Source organism: Denticeps clupeoides, chromosome 2 (assembly GCF_900700375.1).
Source record: "Denticeps clupeoides chromosome 2, fDenClu1.1, whole genome shotgun sequence".
Lineage (NCBI taxonomy): Eukaryota > Metazoa > Chordata > Actinopteri > Clupeiformes > Denticipitidae > Denticeps > Denticeps clupeoides.
The window spans coordinates 23,428,132-23,447,380 of NC_041708.1; the positions used below are offsets into that span (position 1 = coordinate 23,428,132).

The window sequence follows — 19,249 nt, forward strand, 5'->3', positions numbered from 1 at the left end:
GCTCGAAGTTGATTATCATCTCGGCCTGATGATCTGTTTGCTGCTGCCTGCAGTGGGGAGAGGAGAACATGTGCCAGTATACTTATAATGTGTTTAACATATGCATTATGCATTTTCAGCATCTGCTGATGCGTTTCGATTAGTGCAAAAAATGGATGCTGAGGTGATGAAACGGAAACTACCCGTTGGCGATTATTAAAGTTTGAGTAGAGGAAGAAAACTTTGACCATGTTAAAAAATGTATAAAGGACTCGCAACACATGCAAAGCATGTTGGTACAGTCATGTTTACGGGCATCCGTGCAAAATTAATGTCGGCTTGGGGCTTTTAAAAAGCTCTACTTATCAGCCTGGGTCTAACTCTTAAGGCCTGATTAAAGCTCTAATCCATGATTAGGTCCACTCTGTCTATCTGATGGGTCCAGGATACTTGCATCTCTCTGTCTGCCTGCAGCATGCTCACAGGCCAATCAGAGGTGGGCCCCGCCCTTCACCATCTCTGATTCGTTTAGAATGGACCTAATATGTGTCTGTTGGATGAACCACAGGCAGTTTACGGAGACTATATACAGTGAGAATATATACAGTGTTATCTTCATTTTACATGTAAGAAAGGATTTGTCTCTTTTGTGGAAACCGGGTCCAAATGGCTCTTCCAGTTGTAAAGGTTGCTGACCCCTGGTCCAGACGAAGGACTGTTCCAATGTTTTCATCTGTTCACATCACTCGGTGAAGGTTTACTGAAGCCACCTGAGCTCTTTTCATGAATTCATGATTTTAGACAGAGTTATTGGCAGCATTGCAAGAAGTGTCAGTGGTACAAGAAGCAGGCTTTGAATGCAGAGGATGGTTTCCCAGTAGGTGAGGCACTTGCCGATCTACAGATTTGTTTGTGGCATCTTCTTTATCTGAAAGACAGCTAGAGAGCCTCCTGGATTGTTTCTGGTCTACCAGAGCCAGATAAGGATGAAAAGCAGGACCTGTCCAGACACTCCTGTCTCAAGCCCTGGTGACTTGCTCCAGGTCTCATTTCGGACACATCACAGACGCCCGCGGCACGTTTCATCTCCAAGAATCCCGCACGGTGTTTGTTGTGCTACTTTAGCACGTCTCTCCATACGAGAATGACATTTAAAAGACGACGAGGAGGAATGAAGAGCAGAAAGGAAAGAGCGGATAGATCGAGTTGATGAAAGGAAGAGGGCTGGAGCAGACGTGAATGAAGGAGGGCGATGTCTGAGATGAGAAGAAAGCTCCCAAGACGGCTACATTCTAATAATGCAGACGATAATGTCTTTTTTTTTAGAATTGGTCTCGCTCTGTGAACATTACAAGCGAGCCGTTGACTCGAATAGCCACAAATATGCTCCTCTGTTGCCACAATGTTGTACTCCATCCACGTGACGGTCTGTGAGGACCATTGTTCTTTTCTGCCAACTTTTACTGGGTGTTGGGGTGGTGTTTGTGTTCCTGGTTTTGAGTTGAGGACAAAATGCCCTGTCTGCAGTTTTTAAGTGTACTAAGGCTCACTTCTTTATGCATTACTGTGCTAGTGTCCCGTTGTTAATGGGCGCGGGGTCTTGTTTAAACGTGCAGCATGTGAAGCATGCACTCGCTGCACATACAGCAGAACCATGTATTTTTATTCTATATATGGGTACACGTACATGACAAGGCATGAGAAACACAAATTCTTCTGCCATGCGCATTATCTCCCGCTCTGGGCTTTACAACGGAGCTAAGCCTCACTAAATTGTGCATTTTATGTGCGCGGATTAAAGGTGCTTTCAGAACGTCTTTTTGCGACTGCCAGCGCTCGAGATAAAACATGGTGGGGAGTGAGCTGAGGCTTGACGGGAGTGAAAGTTACTGAAATAGACTAATCCTGGCTCTGTCTGTCTGCCTGTCTCCTTGCCTGCTCACAGATTCCTCCTGCTGCCACCATGCTGCCGAACACAGTCAGTGTAAGGAGGCGTGTGACCAGGTAAGGTGAATTTTGTATTGTGATGGTAGCCTAGAAATGCAAATTCAGCAAATTCAAGCCTAATTCGCCATTATACCTGTCTCATTTGGTCATCATAACGAGGAAAAACACAAGAAAAATATCTGTTTATTTGAGTATATTTGAATTCCATGTTCCATTACCTCCTTGGCTGTTGTCATCATTATAAGCGGCTTCATGAGCAGGAACCCTTTCAGGACTGTTGGAAAACCATCCCCATTGGTTGAGAGAAGCCAACGGTGTAAAGTGCTGTCACCGCAGCAAACGTTCACTGCTTTGGAGTGCCTGAAATATGAAACATTTATCAATTCATAACCTCTCATGTGATTTCATTATTTTGAGACTTATTCTACAATGAAACAATAGTCTGGAAAAGAAAGACCCGTAATTGAGTCGGTGTGTTGAAACCTTAGGCTGATGCGACCACATCAGCTATATTCTTAATATTTTCTCAGCGGGAGAGACAGGCAGGCATTTATATGTTTGCTTTGAAGCTCTGAAAACAAAAGGATGAAAGTTTGCCCTAAGACTTTTTTTTTTTTACCAATAAGCAGGTGAGGGCTTTATCTCTGTCTTTTTCCTTTCGAGTTGTTTCTTCTGCCCAGCTCTTCCTTTCAAACCGTTCCTGTCTCTACATCTTATTCTTATTTACAGCTGAGAAGGAATGCGGCCGGGCAAAGGAAGACTTTTATGAATTCACGTTGGCCCTCTGTGCTCCGCAACACCAAAGACATGAAAGAGACAGCTGAAAAGACTCCCTTAAAAAACACACACACACACACACACACACACACAAATCAAAAACGGTCCCATGGCACTGCATTATCTGACTCTGTACACACACTTTTTCTCTCTCGCTTTCTCTCCCACAATCACACTGCAAACCATTCAGACTGTAGCCTTGGTCCCCAAAAACAAGCTGCCAGTGCCACACCTGCCAGAGCGAGGGAGCGAAAGAGAAGAAAGAGTCCCGGGCGAAATTGACAGAGAATTAGAGGAAGATGGCCAGAGTGTGTGTGCGTAGTACACTACACAGAAGGAGAAAGTGACAGAAAGGTATTAGCAGAAGGGAATAATGGCCATCTTGTTCGGAGTCGGCGGTAATGCAGGCGTTTTGGCCGGGATGAGAGAGGGGGTCTGGAGATGGACCGCGGCCTCGTGCGGAATAATCGCTCTGTCATTTCTTCCCAGAGCGCGGCAGCTCCTTTGATGAAACAAAGCCTTTAGGGCCCTGAAAGAGAACGGCCTTTAGATGTTCTGTCTGGCAACCGGCATTTATTTACTTCTCAAAGAAAGAGAAAAGACACCCCTTCCCCCCCAAATGAAGGAGAGAGGGGTCGTTGTATTTTTTTTTTTTTTTTTTTCATTTTTTCTTGGGGGCCGCTCTTTGATTTGGTGCCAGAGAAATCACAGTTCGTCAGACATTTTTGTTTTTTAAGGTGCACATTTGAGTGTACAATTACTATATGTCAGTTCCCATTCCGTAACTTAATTTATGCAGCGGTATCCCAGAAAAACCTGCACATCACAGAGTTCATTAGAAACCTGGAAAGGTCATGGACTTTGAAAAGAGAATTTTTCAGGCCTTGAAAAGTTTTGGAATGTGAAATAAACATATAAAGTTCTGGAAAAGACATTGAAATCTGATTGGCACATGAATGTATAACGAAGTACATAGACTGTGTGAGACATTTTTCTACAACTACAAAGTTTTAAAACTAGCGCAGGTCTACAGTATCTTGGCTGGTTTTACGTACAGAACCACGTCTCGTGGTGCTGCGTACGTTGCTTTCATATTCCAGCACCTCCGCAGCCACGTGTCTCCTTTTAAAAGTCATGAAAGTTACAGTTGATGAACATAATGGGCAAATATTTTACTCAGGCTGGGGCTTGTGTGAAAGGATGAAAATGGTAATTAAGTTAAGCTTATCAGGGTTACAAAGTTAGTTTAACAATATTTTGTTAAATTGGACTTTTTTTTTTTTTCAAATTTGCACAGAAATTCCACAGAACATATGGTCATGGAAATTTGCCTGAAAGTAATTGAAAAGTCATGGAAATTCTTTTGTAAAAATGTATAAGAACCCTTGCATTATTAACATATTCAATCTGAGTTCAGAAAGGAGGTGTCACTTATTATTAATCCTCAACTGTCAATCATTGTAACTACTCTTACTTTACTCCATTTATTTATGGGAACCTTGTGTACAGTCTCGAAATTCTCATAATTGTACAAGTGACAGTTGTTCCAGATTTTCCTGCCGCTTCATAAGATGTAGTGCATAGGAAACATTTGGAATTTAGGGAAATAAATAGTTATTTGTGTCTTGGAGAGTAGGAACAACCTACTCACCCATTTTTTTTTGTCACCCTGAAGACTTCAATGATTATTTTTAACAAAGTGATTGATACTTCACCATAGATCCGATTTAGGTCATATGCAGAGTATTGTTTTTTTCTGTCATTGACATGGGTGAACTTTAGTGAACACGGCCAACATGTTATGTCCTATATGGCAACAGGAAAATTCTCTCAATTGCCACTGACAGATTATACTGTATCATTAGGCCCTCCAACCATGACACAATCTTCAGCATCAAGATATGCACAGCAGAGAGTGAGGACTAACACTCTCTAGAACTCTTCTCCTATGACTTGAGGTGTAGCATGTCATTCGTAAATTTGGTACCCTCAACCTCAAACAAACCCCAACAGGTGTCCCACACAGGGTTGTCCCTGAGTAGCACAGCATTTATATAAAATACATTCTCCCTATAATCTAAATATCACACATTTCTGAGGTTTCCAATGCCTCTACTTTGCTGTGGAACATTCTTATAACTTTGCCAAGCCTGCCTTGTCCACAAAGGGCAGATATGCAGTTCTTTTTGTGGAGGATCTGTTGGGAGCTGATTGGATGAGCTCTCTTCCCATCTGGGTTTGAATGCCTTCAGTGGTTATTGGCTGCCCCTAGGCAATGGCTGGGTCTGAGATCCTCTCAAAGGTTCATTACTTATTTACAGAGACCCTTCATATTTGTGTGCAGTGCTCTTCAATTTAGTTTTTTCCCAAAGCTTCTTGCAATGCTGTTTGTCGGTCAAATGTGTGCAACCAGTATTGTTATTTTTCAACTTTGAACAGCTGTTCCCCGATCCGATTTTCTTGTCAGCGGACTTCCTGTGCCAAGACCAGAATTTTTTTTCAGCCTTGTACATCATGAATTCTGTAAAACTTTGTTGTTTGCTTTCATCGAACACAACCATGAAAAGGTTCTGGTGGACTGCATTCACATTTTTTTTGTGAGCAGTCCCATAGTAACTCATATTTGAATGCCTGCAGCTCGCCACCATTAGAAGCGAATCCCATCTGAAGCATCTTCTGCTGCGGCTGCCCAGTTACTGTCCCGAATCCATGGTACGTATATTCAGACACAATTAGAAGGGTTCTACACCTATGGTGTCCCTGTTACATATCACAAAACCAGTATAGGTCCTGATGTTATTCAGAATTTCTTTTTGTAGACGCTACTTTCTGACTTTAGATGATTAAAAAATCCACACATGACTTTAGAGCTCAACACGTGAGCTGTCACAGATGCACAATCTGTTATTTGGCTTTTGGAATTTTTGCTACAACAGTGAATACTTTGGTGCTAGAGCTGCCTAACTGAATTCGGCCCAAATTAAAAGAAAAGAGAAAGGTAATGAGCCGGAAATTAACGGGTTTAAAAAGCCTTAGTTATTAAAGGCCGTTTCACCTCCTCAGCATCCATTTTCGTATCTCTCGCATGACAAATAAAATGCATCCCCTAACAACGGTTGCCGAGAATTGACAGATTCAAATTCAAATTTCATTAAATAATTTAATAAAACAAATTTAGAACAATGCATAACACTTTTAGCAATTAGTCAAATTTATAAGCAGCAAATCATACGGAAAGGATGGGTACTATAGACCGGGAGTTTGTGTTTGCTGACAATCATTTCACATTGTGACCCGACCCGAGCTCGGGCCAAGATTTACAGCTCTATTTCGTGCTTGAAAGTATTGTAGCACTTTGTGGTACAGAACGAAATGTTCCATTAGCCATGTCTTGAGCTAATTTATCCAAAAGAATTCCATTTACACTGTAATGTGAAATCTGAAATCCTTTTTTCCACAATTATTTTATTACATTTTTATTAAAAATGTCAGAGAATGATGACACTGCAGTCCTTTTCACGTCCCCAAAGAACACACAAAGCAGAATGACGCATGGGTCTGACCTCGTCCGTCGCCCTGTTAATTCAGGAGTTTGTCTTGTCAAAATCCTCTGGCTTTGTCCGGACTGTTCCCACCACGTCACATGGGAGGAGAGAGCTCATCCATCTGGGATCATGAAACCGCAAGCGTCTTCATTTTTTTCTACGTAATGACACTTTTTTGTGTTCACCACATTCATATACTTTTAATTAGAGCTTGGTGATATTGAAATGAAGGCTGGAGCCTTTGTGAAATTAAAAAATCGCCGCAGCTCACATTTCTGGGAATTTTGTGTGAGGAGTCTGTCATGGAGAAAGGCCTAATTTCCGAGAGCCTGGCAAACGCTGGAAGCATTTTGCATCTGACTGCGCGTCGCGTAGTCGCATCTGCCAGTGTTAGCAGCCCCTGTTAGCCACGGGGTGATAGATTCCCACTACTTATGCCTGCATAACCTGCTCTGGGTTGTAAATAATGCGCCATGAGCAACATGAATCATTCAAAAGCCTCGTCCATGGCCAGCACATACATAATTATTATCCTTGCCTGCGTAACAAGCATTGTACTTGAGTGTGATGTGCTTTTAGGCCTTATCTTTGTATCTCATTGCTGTGATAACCTTCCTCTCTTTCAGGCCGAGCTTTGGATCTGCGTCAATTCAACGTTACCAGGTAAGAGGTCCAGGAGCACAGGTTGCATTGGAGCTTTAAGGCTATAATGTTTCCCAGACACACGCTCCTCACTGTTTATATCCCATCCAGCAATGCTCTTTTAAGCAGAAAACTTTAACGCGTTTGCCGTGAAGCCTAGAAAAGTTTATTTGGTTCATAGTGCTGAAAGGCTGGAGTCTTAATCAGTTTTTTCTTCAGTCCTGAAAATGTTACGATTGCACATACTAGATTAAAAAAAAACAAAAAAATGGATGCTTATGTCTTAAATGATCCGTAGGGTTTCATTTTTTTTCTTTTTTTTTTTTCCCCGTGTTCCTTCTTTCAGTGGTCCAGATGTAGCACGGTGTACCTTTTTAAAGTCATTATAGGGTCCATTTTCACCCTGTAATGTGCACTTCACAAGCTTTATTGTGAAGTGGCTCATACAAGCTGCACACACTCAGTTTGGCCTTTGCTTAATGGGTAGAATGGAAATTTTTGGTATCTGAAACACATTAGGAATGCATGAATCGCTGTGTCATTATTTGTGATAGGAAAGTTGCATATTAAATCTTTAAACAGTGTAGAGTATTGAGCATAAAGTCTGCCACTAAAAGGCCAAATTGTTGGTATGGTATGGTGCGTTATTTCTGTCTGACTGTTTCCAGGGGCTTCCAGGAAGTCCGATGGCTGGGTGGGCCTTGGGTGCTGTGAGCTGGCCATGTCAGCCGAGTGTCGCCGGGAATGCAAACAGGTACACGAGAAAATCTTGCCTTGAGTTTGCGTTACTGGAGTCTCCAGTAACAAATGCATGAGCTTAGGGCATGGTATTCACCATTTACACCTTCAAATTGGACGCATAGAGAAATTGTTACTTTATTCACCATCATTGCACAATAAGCAATAATGCAAAGTGTTGCAAACTGACACATACACCCTGTGAACAGAAAATATGTTAATCTACCGCATGCCTGTCTCTTCATCATCTTCAAGGCATCATCCAAGAACGACATAACAAAAGTTTGCAAGAAGGACACAGAGGTAAGCATTGCTGTATTAATTCTGCCTCCGGAACTTCATAGCTTGGTGGCCGCCGGTGCTCTGAGCTTGTCACTGTAGCTACAGGGCTTATTAACATGCGATCTCAAAAACAATCCATCAAAGAGTGGCCCGCCAGTGACGCATGTGTTTAATTCCTGCTGCTTGTTTATCTTGACTTTGAAATGCCTTATTTATTCGCTGGCTGCGTTCTCCCTTCATTTGTCTGTATGATAACCCCTCCCCGTCCTCGTTCTGAGGTCATTTCCTGTCTGAACAAAAATCTGGACATCTGGCATTTGCAAATAGAGACGGATCAGCGGTAACAAGGTGCTCGATGCAGGCTCTCCATCTTCACCGCAACTTTCCTGTAATCTGCCGCACTCATGCAAACCCCCCCCAAACAACCAACCAATGGGCAGAATGTTTGGTTTGGAAGCAGCTGCCTTCAGCGTTAAGTCTGCTTTTTTTTTTGTCTTTCATCTCGCAGCTTTTATGAACTTTATGAGAAGCGGTTGCCAGAGCCAAGGCACGCAACGGCAGCTTTATAAAGCACTGAAAAGATTGTGCGAGATTTCTGATGGGAGTTTTGCGGTGGGGAGAGGGGTTTGTCGGCATCTGCAGATGGACTTGTGCCTTCTGAGAACTATATATCAGGACTTTAAATTAATTATTAAATTAAATTGCACTTAACCAGGTAAAATTATTCAAATGAACAAATAACTACATTAGTTAAAGGCGGATTTGTGATTAAATCTTAAATGGCCAAAACAGATTTATAACAAATATGTCGTTTAATTATGAACACGACACAGACTGTGCTAGTTTGTTTTAAATGCATGAAATGTAAGTTCTTGTTTTTCTCAGTCAATTCAGAATTGTATGTTTCTGAAAGCAAGGAAAGATCTTGCTACCCACAAAAATACTTGGCGTAACATTTTCTGTCAAGACTCCTGTATTGCTTAGGGTCACACAGAGTACATCTTCTGTATTATAAGTAATTCAATTGAACAGCTTTTTGTTCTGTAAAGGAAGTGGCTTTAAAAGCCTCAGAAAGAGGACATATCTAGGAATGCTTTATAAGTCATATTTGTGCTGACCATTAAAATAAAAGACCTGAATGTCTTTTGGTCTGCAGATGTGCAGTGTTCTGTTTGTAACGTTGTATCTGTGAAGTGTTTACAGCCCTGCAGCATTCTTTTCTGTTCACATTGTTAACTTTTGGTGACTAAACATCACATGTTGCTTGCAAAAAAGTTTTAATTTTAATTTCTTCATGTTTCAGAAACCGCTGTACAACTGCATCACTAAAAATGAAAGTAAGTGTGTTGCCAGATCCAGACTTCTAGGCTTTTAATGGCCCCCATCTGAACCCCTGACTAACAGAGCTGGGCCAGTTTGAGCCAGTGAGAACGGGACCAAAAAATCCCACTGCAGCAGTGTCAGCCCTTGTGCCCTTTGACCCCTGGAAATAAGGGAAATAAGACTCCAGCTCTGGCAGACAAGCCGTGTTTATGTGCCTGGGAGGCAGGGTCATGACCCGTGTCTGGCCGAAATGATTTCATCTGTCCTTGAGTCCGGCAGCAGAATGAAGTGCTTGTTTGTATTCTGGGCTGCGAAGTGGAGGAACTCCTCACTAGTCAACCTCGTAACCAAACCATGCGCTTCCTGCACCCAAAAGTCTAATTTGACATATAAATCTGCTGACAAGTTCAGGGCATTAGCAATAGGCTGGGATGGCGTATCCATGTAACGTTTAAATTATGTACATGTTAGAACATATGTAAACACAATGAAACTGGTCCCCAATGTTTATAATCTTATCAGTTAAATGATAACATTAATGCAGTGGTTTCCAACGTTTTTTTCCTGAAGCCCCCTGCCTGTGTCCAAGACAAGCCAAGATGCCCAACCCCTCTTTATTAAAATAATAAAGTGATTAATTACAAACTTTTTTGCAAAAAATAAACAGCAGTTGTGTGTTTTGTTGTTGTTGTTATTATTATTATCCTTTTTTATTATCCTACACGGTAGAGAATCTATAGAGCCTACATGATTTTACAGAGTTTGGGTGTGTTATTGGGATTTTATACATTTAATATTTACAAATCTAATATTGGTAACCTCAGAGCAGATGAAATTGTGCAAAGCCCCTGCGAACTCTAGTGCCCCCCCCCAGGGGTGATCGTGGACCCCAGGTTGGGAACCACTGCATTAATGCATCAAGAGATGCTTTAACATTGCAACTGCTGATGTTTTGCTCGGCGGCCACTGGCCTATTCAATTCTGCGGTGAAGATTTCTTAAAATGAGTTAATACTAATTAATAAAACATGCTTGTCAGTATATATTTGTACATTTGAAACTTGCGCCTGTGTGTGCGTCCACAGTGGGCTCTCTGTGCTGCAGCTACGCAGGGAGACACACTAACTGCCGCGAGTACTGCCAGGCCATTTTCCGCACAGACTCGTCCCCGACCAGCTCCCAGATTAAAGCCGTGGAGGAGTTCTGCCAGATGATCAGTCCTGAGCTCATTGGCTGCGTGAGGAACTACACCAAATCCTACCCGATCAGGAGCCCTATTGACAGTGAGTCTTAGCCAGTCAAGAGGCTTGCTTGATAAAGCATTTTATATGACTGCAACTTCCTGTATATTGTTTAATAGAAGTGGACCAATTCAAATAAAACTGAATCACTAAAAATTAAAGTAAATGTGTTGACAGATCATATCCTACAAATAATTTAATGATATGGATCTGAACTCCTAGCTAACAGAGCTGGGCCACTTTGATCCAGTGAGAATGAAAAAAAAACCCACTGCAGCAGTGTCAGCCCTCGTGCCCTTTGACCCCTGTAAGATGGAAATTAGATAATTCCTTATTTTTTAATAAAACAGTGATTTTGAGTACTACTGCCTATGTATTATGTAATACAAGCTGGCCTATTGAAATTGAGGATTTGTGTATTTGAATTTCTTCATGTTTCAGAAACCATTGAGGATTCATGACATGTGTCTTTTAAGATGTTAATGAGAAATTGTGTATTTTCCCTGATAACTTGCAATCATTGCTTGTTCGGTGACCAGGCCTCTACTGCTGTGACCGTGCCGAGGAGGCTCACTGTCAGACGGCATGCAAGCGCATCCTTCGCACCATGAACACCGAGCAGGAGATCATGGAAGGCCTGATCAATGAATGCGGTAGTCAACCCCTCCCCCAGGACCCGCTCTGGCAGTGCTTCCTGGGCAGTGCCCACCCACCATCCAAACGAGACCCTGAGACCCTGCCCACTTCCAAGATGGACTGCGCCAAACTTCACTGCTGCTCCAAAGCCAACACCTCAATCTGCAGGTAATTATCCATTCATTCATAAATGAATAAAAAGTATTTCTTTCTGGATACCTTCCACATACTGACTCCTTTGCTGTGTGAATACAGGGACATGTGTCAGGAAATCAGTACTAACTGGGGCACTCAGACATGGCAGGAGTTTGACCAGCTCTGTGAATACAACCCCGTGGAGACTGACCTCATCACTTGCCTGGCCGATGTCCGGGAACCGTGTCAGCTTGGCTGCAAAGACCTGTCTTACTGTACCAACTTCAACAACAGGTGCGGCCCTTTTCATTTGCATTACACACATGTTGCCTTGGAGTTTAGTGCTTCATAACTGGTAATTGTATTATTAAAAAAAAAAAAAATTTGAATCACTCCTAATTTATTTTGTCGGCCAGTCTGGGCACCACTTCCAGATTTTTAATAAGACAAGGAAGAATTAGACCTCCACTTCAAAATGAATAGCCTTCTCCTCTTGAAAAAGAAATGGTGACCTGAATTGATGCTCTTCAAGTTTGACTGATGGGCAGAACTGAACCTCTGATAATTGGACCGTGAAGAGGTGACAGATGTGTTCTACTTCCACATTCATAAACTTTGTACTTATTTTGTACTCTCTTCGCTCTTCACCGAGGACAATGACATGTTGTCTTTGGGGAAAAGCGGTAGCTGGTGTTTGGTTGGTTGAGGCATTATTGTCTCAGCAGCCACAAAAGAAGTGGCGGCTGAGAGCAGCAAAGGTACGCCGAGTTTAGCTAACAATTGGGTTTGGTCGGACAATGACTATTGAACTCAGTGACAGTTCATTGCGTCTGAGTTTGGTTTGCGAGCGTGAAAAAGCACAGGAACGAGGGATCAGAGAAAGACAACACGATTACCCACATTTTACCCCGTGGACATAAAATGTCTATCACGGCAACTGCTATGCAGCATGTTTGCAGTTGATCAGAACTGTTCGTTCACATGGAATTATGAGGAGGTGCATTGTGAGCATCAGGTACTGAACGATATATCGAAATCGATATTATAAACACGATTTTATAAACCATAGCATTGGTGATGCACTGGGGCGTTGGGGGAGCAGGCAGAAGAGCGGCAGCTGCAGCGACGGGACCGGGGCTAATGCAGCCGAATGGGCAGAGGATGCTCTGTCCATCCAAGGGGCGAGCAGCAGAGTAGACAAAGTTCAGACTGTAAAAGAAAGTTCGCTGCACTCGCCACAAGACCGACGTTTCCTCTGAAAAACCAGCGAGTGGCGCTCAATGCACTGCGCTTGACATGGGCAAATTTCAATTTAAAATTTTATTTGTCACGTACACAGTCATACACGTTGTGATATGTAGTGAAATGCTTGTGCGACAGCTGTTGACCTCAATATAACAAATTTGCGAATATTGCAAATATAAACAAATATTAAAAAGTTAGGTTTTTAAACATAGATTATATGTTATATGTAGAAAAGACTCACTCATCTTCATGAGATACGGGTCACGTCCAACGTATTTATTAATATGGGTTACTGGGTCTACATCCGTACAATACAGACGCTCTGCAACATTTTACTCCAAAGATGTATTCTCCATTTTTACTTTCTGTCGGAGCATGCATGTGCAGTCCAAATGGGGTTACCGGTCTAGATCATTAGAAATTGCGCGGCATCATAACCATGTGATTGAAAGCCACCAAGTTCAACGTTGACTGCCGAGTGGTGCGCTGCGCTTGCTGCAGTGCCCGGCTGAACCCTAACCGTTGAGCATGCACTTGCATGCGTGGAACCGATCGGGCAAGTGTTTTGGATTCGGCACGGACAACTTAGAAAATAATGGGTTTCAGAGCAAAGTGCAGCGCTTTTCACTTCCTCGTCACCTTTTGTTCTTTCCATCTTCTTGGAATAGTTTGTTTTCAATTAATGTAAAAATACTTCCAAAGCATTTACTTGCATGTCAGTTTTTTTTAAGTTAACTTTCTAAAGCTATAAGCAGAGAAACTGAATAGCATCCTAAGTATTTCATTTAGTATTTTTATTGGAGGATGACAACGAATCCTTCCTCGGACGATGGCACCACCACTCCCACTGCGGGATTCGGAGTTCAGACAAACAAACGCTCGCCTCGATTTCCTTTGAAGGATTCCCGGGGATGACTGCGCAGGCCGGCTCCCCAACCGACTTCAAAAGCAGCTCGCGTCCTCTGCCACGGGCCGCTCAGGCCAGGCTCTGGTGTGGAACACAAACACGTGGCGGAGGGGATGGGGACCAAGGTCCTCTAGAGTTTTTGTCTGCCCGGAGAGCTGTGTTTCTACCCCGAGGCTAAACGCAGCATGAGCGAGTGCCGCCCTTCACATGACGGTGCTACAGAATAAATAAACCCTGGGCCCACCCTGTGCCATTTGTTGATGTAAGGACGAAACGTGCCAATGCCACCCACTGGGGAAGCGCTCGGCCTGTAGCGCCACGCGGCTCTCGGCTCCCACCAAATGTGTTTCCACCATCCTCCGGGGATGCACTACATCCACCCCTGGAAGTCTCCATTTACAAGTGTATGGACAGGACTCAAAAGGGAAACTCGGCGGCCTGTTTCATTCACAAGGTTCCAGCATTTATCAGGACCGGCGGTTTTGAGAGTTTAAACATAAAGCTAGCACAGTTCAAACAGACCTAGAGCTGCCTCGAGCACAGCACCAGGAGTATGTCTTCCTCTTGTATGTCGCTTTGGATAAAAGCGTCTGCTAAAGTAAAGTAAAGTATCACCTGCCAGGAGGTTTTTAACTTCTCTAACAATGAAGGTAGAATTTTTTTTTTTTTTTTTTGGAAAAAACAGTCCTGTATGGGCCTGTACCTGAGCCTTAGCAAACAAATCTGGTGCAAGTAAAATTCCCAAATTGAGAGCCCAAACTGTGCAAAAGTTTTCAATCACTACACCTTAAGCTTGGGACTTAATTACACGCCAACGAAAAGGGAATTTAGTTAGTTCCTCTTCATTTGAGAGTTTTCATTGTATTTTTACCCCATGGTTGGATGCCTGATATGAGCCACATAGTGGCAGAAAAAAAATAGGATTCTAGAAAGGGCAAATAGATGAAAAACCTGAGGTTGATCATAGAGACACCAAACAACAGACTGTGGTGGCCTAGCGGCTAAGGAAGCGGTTTCGTAACCAAATGGCTGCGGGGGTCCAATCCCTAACTGCCAAGATGCCTCTGAGGTGGTAGCTTGTAAATGAACCCTAGATCAAGGTACCATCCCTACACACTGCTCCCTCCCCGGGCGCCTTTCATTCACTAAGGGTGATGGGTTAAATGCAGAGGACACATTACGTTGTGTGTCACCGAGTGCTGTGCTTGCAACCACTTTCACCCTCCCCCACCGAACTGAACCCGGTCTTCGACCCCGGCACTGGACCTGCAAGGCAGGTCCTCTCACGGATCATTAAAGAAAGTAATGCTCCCCATCTCGTAGGTTTCCCGAGGAAGCCTCTCTACCCAAGCATGAGCATGTGAGCGCTCTACAGCACGTTTCTGCAGCGAGAAAATGGAGTAAACAGTGGCTGTCTGGGATGCGACATTAGCCAGCTCTGGGCGTGCAGGCAGCCAGGCGGCATGAATGTGCTTTGAATTAGATTCGGAGAAATCCCTTGTGTTGTGGATGTTTGTGCTATTTTGAAATGTCAAGGGCTGCAATGACTGTAACCTTGTTTTATGTGGCTCGGATTTTGCCTATGGGCTCACATTTGGCTTGGCAACTGAAGAAGATACCACATCTCCACACAGCCCTGTTAACCCAATCTGTTCCATTCTGTTTGTTTGGATCTGAATGCGTTTGAATGTTTATCGATTGCCATTCACACAGCTGATCGAAAACGTCTGCATGTTGTTCCTTGTTCCACCCCAGACCAACAGAGCTTTTCCGCAGTTGCAACGTCCAGTCAGACCAAGGCGCCATGAATGACATCAAGCTCTGGTCCAACGGCACCATCAAGATGCCCTTCATGAACATCCCGGTGCTGGACATCAGGAAGTGCCGACCGGACATGTGGAAGGCCGTGGCCTGCGCTCTGCAGATCAAGCCGTGCTACAGCAAGTCTCGCGGCAGTGTCATCTGCAAGTGAGTTCTCCTTCAAAAATGTTTTTGCGTTTTTCCCTTGTGTCTTGGCAAGTGACAGAGATGAGAACTGTTTCTTTGCTCATTAAATATTTGTAGTTGTTTGGGGATGAAACCATGTTTTTGAGGCAGGGTTCAGTTTGTGGTTCAGTTCCCAAACCAGCCCTGCAGAGCGTTTGAACTGAATTACTCCGATTGGTGAAGTAGTGTCTTATATAGTGCCAGGAAAAATGTCCATGAAGTAAAATAGATTTTCAAACTTAAATTCAAACTCATGGTTTCATAATTGTGCTACAGTGTTAACATTTACATTTAAGGCATTTGGCAGACGCCCTTATCCAGAGCGACTTACAACGTGCTTTCAAGTTACCATCGATGAAGAGATCAGTTCCGGTTCACTGGGACCCTCAACTATGAATACAACCTTTTTATTGACTCTGTTGTAGATTCTGTACACAAGTTCGACAACAACAAAGTTACAAGTGAATCTAAATATTTTCTGAAGAAGAAGGTCTTGAGCTGTCGTTTGAAAATACTCAGTGACTGAGCTGTTCTGACCTCGAGGGGAAGTTCATTCCACCACCGAGGGGCCAAGACAGTGAAGAGTCTAGATGAATGTTTTCCTTTTACCTTTAGCAATGGAGGGACCAGGCGAGTGTTAATTATCATAGGAAAAATCAAGTTTTGTCGCGATGGTAATTTAATGAGCGTAGCAGTGGGTTGGGGAGGGGCATATCACGAGGAATTAACATATGAATCGTCATTTTTGCCTCAATTTGTGTATCATTTCACTCCCTGCTAGTGGTATATTGGAAAAAGAAGGGAGAGCCACACTGGGTTTTGACTGGTCTGGTTGGTTAAATTGCTGCTGATCTTCATTCAGTTAGAGAGAAGAGGGAGGCTAATTGAGAGAATTTAACACATTTAACCCTTGTCAGCATGTCATTTCTTTCTTTTAAGGGACAGGGGTTATGCCACCTTTGGCCCTATTGACTCCAGCAATGTGGATTTTTTTTTGTACAACCCAAGCCCCTAATTAGAGGTATGATTATGAGGAAGATCCGAGCAGTTTCACTTCAAGCAGTTCATACAGACAGTATGAAGTAAGTCTGTGTGCACTCGTGTTGTTGAACTGCCCCCAGGGGATGGTGTTGTTCATATAGCGGTGGTCCCCACTGGTTGTCACCTGCAGCAGTCCGTCTGACGGGTCCATTCATCAGATGCAAACGAGCGTGACAGAAATGGGTTTGTTCAAACCTTGTTGGTCTGTTTGAAAATTCAGAAGAAAAAGCTTCTTGTAGGTCATTCGTGTTTTAGGATTTGTGCCTCAGTTAAGGGGATTAAGGGTTCCTGACGAAGCTCCTCAGGAGACTGTATGTCTGATGGGCACCATCCTCACTGTGGCAGCTTCAGACAAAAGGTGGATGTGAGTGAATGATGGCAGGGCGTTACCCCTCAGACATCAGTCAGGGGTTCCACTGCTGTGGCGTGACCCTTGCCCGTCTTAACCATAAGACAGGCAGTTCAGTTATTGTTTTTGTAATATCTCACAGTCGTCCGGCAAACAGATCAGTCTGCATTTTTTTTTTTCTTGTGGCATGCGACGAGAAGATCAGGAAATTGCACCATGGGACATGAAGTCTCTGCAGACGACCCCCGGGAATTACATATGCTGGCCCGCGTTGGTGGAAAACAGGCCAAGCGACTGGAAACATTCCAAGTATCCGTGTCATGTATACAGACAACAGGAAGCAAGCTTTCATCTCGTATGCCCTCCTCCGGATCCCAAAGCCTGCGGAAGCAGCAGTGTCTGTTTATATTTCGGGGCAGGGGAGATAAAAAGTAAAAAATTAGCCTTTGTTACGAGACCCTACGCACTGTACCCTCTCACTTCCAACCTCTGTTTAACCTTGCATCTCGGCCGGGGTTTTTATTTTTCTTCCCTTTCACCATGCCTCGTGTCATTAGGTCTGATTGCGTGGACATCCTGACCCAGTGCGGGGACCGCAAACGCTTCCTCGAAGGCCAAACTCCAGAGAGGATATGTGATCTGCTGTCCCCAACTGATGACCCTGAACGCTGCATCCCTCTAGAAAGATACCTGAGTAGGTTTGAATACCCCTTAATAAGCCTCAGCTATGGGGGAGTGAAGTTGGCAGAAAGTTAAATCTCAAGAAATTCTGGGACTTAAACAATAACAGTCAAAGTAAACCAAGTAATCCAAGATATATACAGTCAGGTAAACAGAAAGACAAGATGACGGGCAATACAAGCAACAATAGGACACAGAGCAGGCATATTTACACAGAGCATATTTAAGATTTTAAGCTAGTGGGATAAATATGTGTAAAGGTTTAACTTTAACATGGACCGAATTCCAGAGAATGAGGTTGTGCATAGAAGATATTATAAACACATGCTAGCGTCGTACTGATCAGCCAGAGTTTTGTTTAAATGATCATATAAACTATATAAATTACTAGGGTAGATGCAATGGGCTTACCCTGCACTGCACTGACACCCATTGCACACTCCCCCCACCCTGGAAGTTGGCACACAGTGGAGTTTTTCCTTGTGTGCAGAAAGGTCCATTGAGACAAACTGTGATTTTGGGATATACAAGAAATAAATGTTGTTGTTGTTGTTACATTGTTACAAGAACAATTAAGATATTAATGTGGACAATACATATTGCACACACCCTAGTCTCAGACAAGTACAACAAGCTTCTTGTATCCAACACAAATACTTGGGCCATTTGCAGATTTTCTGTTACTGTTTACAGAAAAAAACAACTTTTTTATTATTTGTGATTCTAGAGCCAAGTTCCCTTTGCAACATCATTGAGGAAGTGATTCATCCCTGCAATCCCAACCCATGTCCCAGCAACCATCTGTGTGAGGTCAATCGAAAAGGATGTCACCCAGGACAAGAGTGCATGCCTTACTTATGCGTGCCCGGTATGTTTTGCCTGACTTTGCTTTATTTGCACTCACACATGTCCATTACTATTGAGTGTGGCTTCCCTGCTCAAATATGCACCTGGATCACACTTGCATCTCAGCTCATCATTAAACAACTTTTTCATAAACCACAAGTTCTCTTAGTTCCATATGAGTCCAGAAGCATCCAGTTAGCAAGATGAAATCCACAGTGGTTTGTGAAATCTTTACACAAATAAATTAAGCTTCATTATGTTCCAGTTAATTTTACAAACGATGGACTCGCAAAAACACCAAACAGCAGAACCATGCCAGGGGCAAATGATAAATCACCTTCAGCCTGTGTCACAGGGGCTGACCTGGAAAATCTATAGACTACATTTACGTCATTTATCAGACGCCCTTATCCAGAGCGACTTACAATCAGTAGTGACAGGGACAGTCCCCCCTGGAGACACTTGGGGTTAAGTGCCTTGCTCACCAATGTTAGTAACAGTGGTAGTAAGTGGGGTTTGAACCTGTTACTTTGTGGTCGTCTGGTTCATAGGCAGGTGATTTACCTACTAGGCCACTACCACCCTATTTAGAGAAGTGATCTAAACATTTTTCTTTTGGAAATGAAACTTTGTGTAGAAATTTATTCACCTCTCATAATGCAAATCTCACACCAGTATCAAACGGAAATGGTGTTTGTCCTCAGAGTTGAAAAGGTCCAAGATGTGTGCATGTGTCCTCAGGGTGCAAACTGGGCGAGGCCTCGGAGTTCCTGGTCCCGTCCGACTCCAGGATCCAGGTGCCCATGCGAAACGGGCCGTTGGGCTGCTACGAGGTGTGCGCCTGCGGACCGAGCGGCCGCCTGGAGAACTGCGCCGAACTGCCATGTGTCGAAACCGATAAAGCCTGCATGGTGGGAGGGCAGAGAAAAAGTAAGTTCAGGGTTTGGCAA

At 43.4% G+C, this 19,249-nt stretch overlaps 1 protein-coding gene across 2 annotated transcripts in view; it reads left to right on the top strand.

Annotated features, from left to right (window-relative positions):
* The window catches only part of reck (reversion-inducing-cysteine-rich protein with kazal motifs), a 37,612-nt gene that overhangs the window by 8,361 nt on the left and 10,002 nt on the right, over positions 1–19,249 (top strand). For both annotated transcript variants that reach the window (XM_028968560.1, XM_028968561.1), the window contains exons 2-14: positions 1,925–1,983; positions 5,341–5,415; positions 6,875–6,911; positions 7,559–7,644; positions 7,884–7,931; positions 9,214–9,247; positions 10,318–10,515; positions 11,013–11,277; positions 11,365–11,538; positions 15,152–15,364; positions 17,330–17,466; positions 18,181–18,321; positions 19,041–19,229. In XM_028968560.1, the coding sequence (XP_028824393.1) occupies positions 1,925–1,983; positions 5,341–5,415; positions 6,875–6,911; positions 7,559–7,644; positions 7,884–7,931; positions 9,214–9,247; positions 10,318–10,515; positions 11,013–11,277; positions 11,365–11,538; positions 15,152–15,364; positions 17,330–17,466; positions 18,181–18,321; positions 19,041–19,229 (1,656 nt within the window). The remainder of the gene's footprint in view (positions 1–1,924; positions 1,984–5,340; positions 5,416–6,874; positions 6,912–7,558; positions 7,645–7,883; positions 7,932–9,213; positions 9,248–10,317; positions 10,516–11,012; positions 11,278–11,364; positions 11,539–15,151; positions 15,365–17,329; positions 17,467–18,180; positions 18,322–19,040; positions 19,230–19,249) is intronic.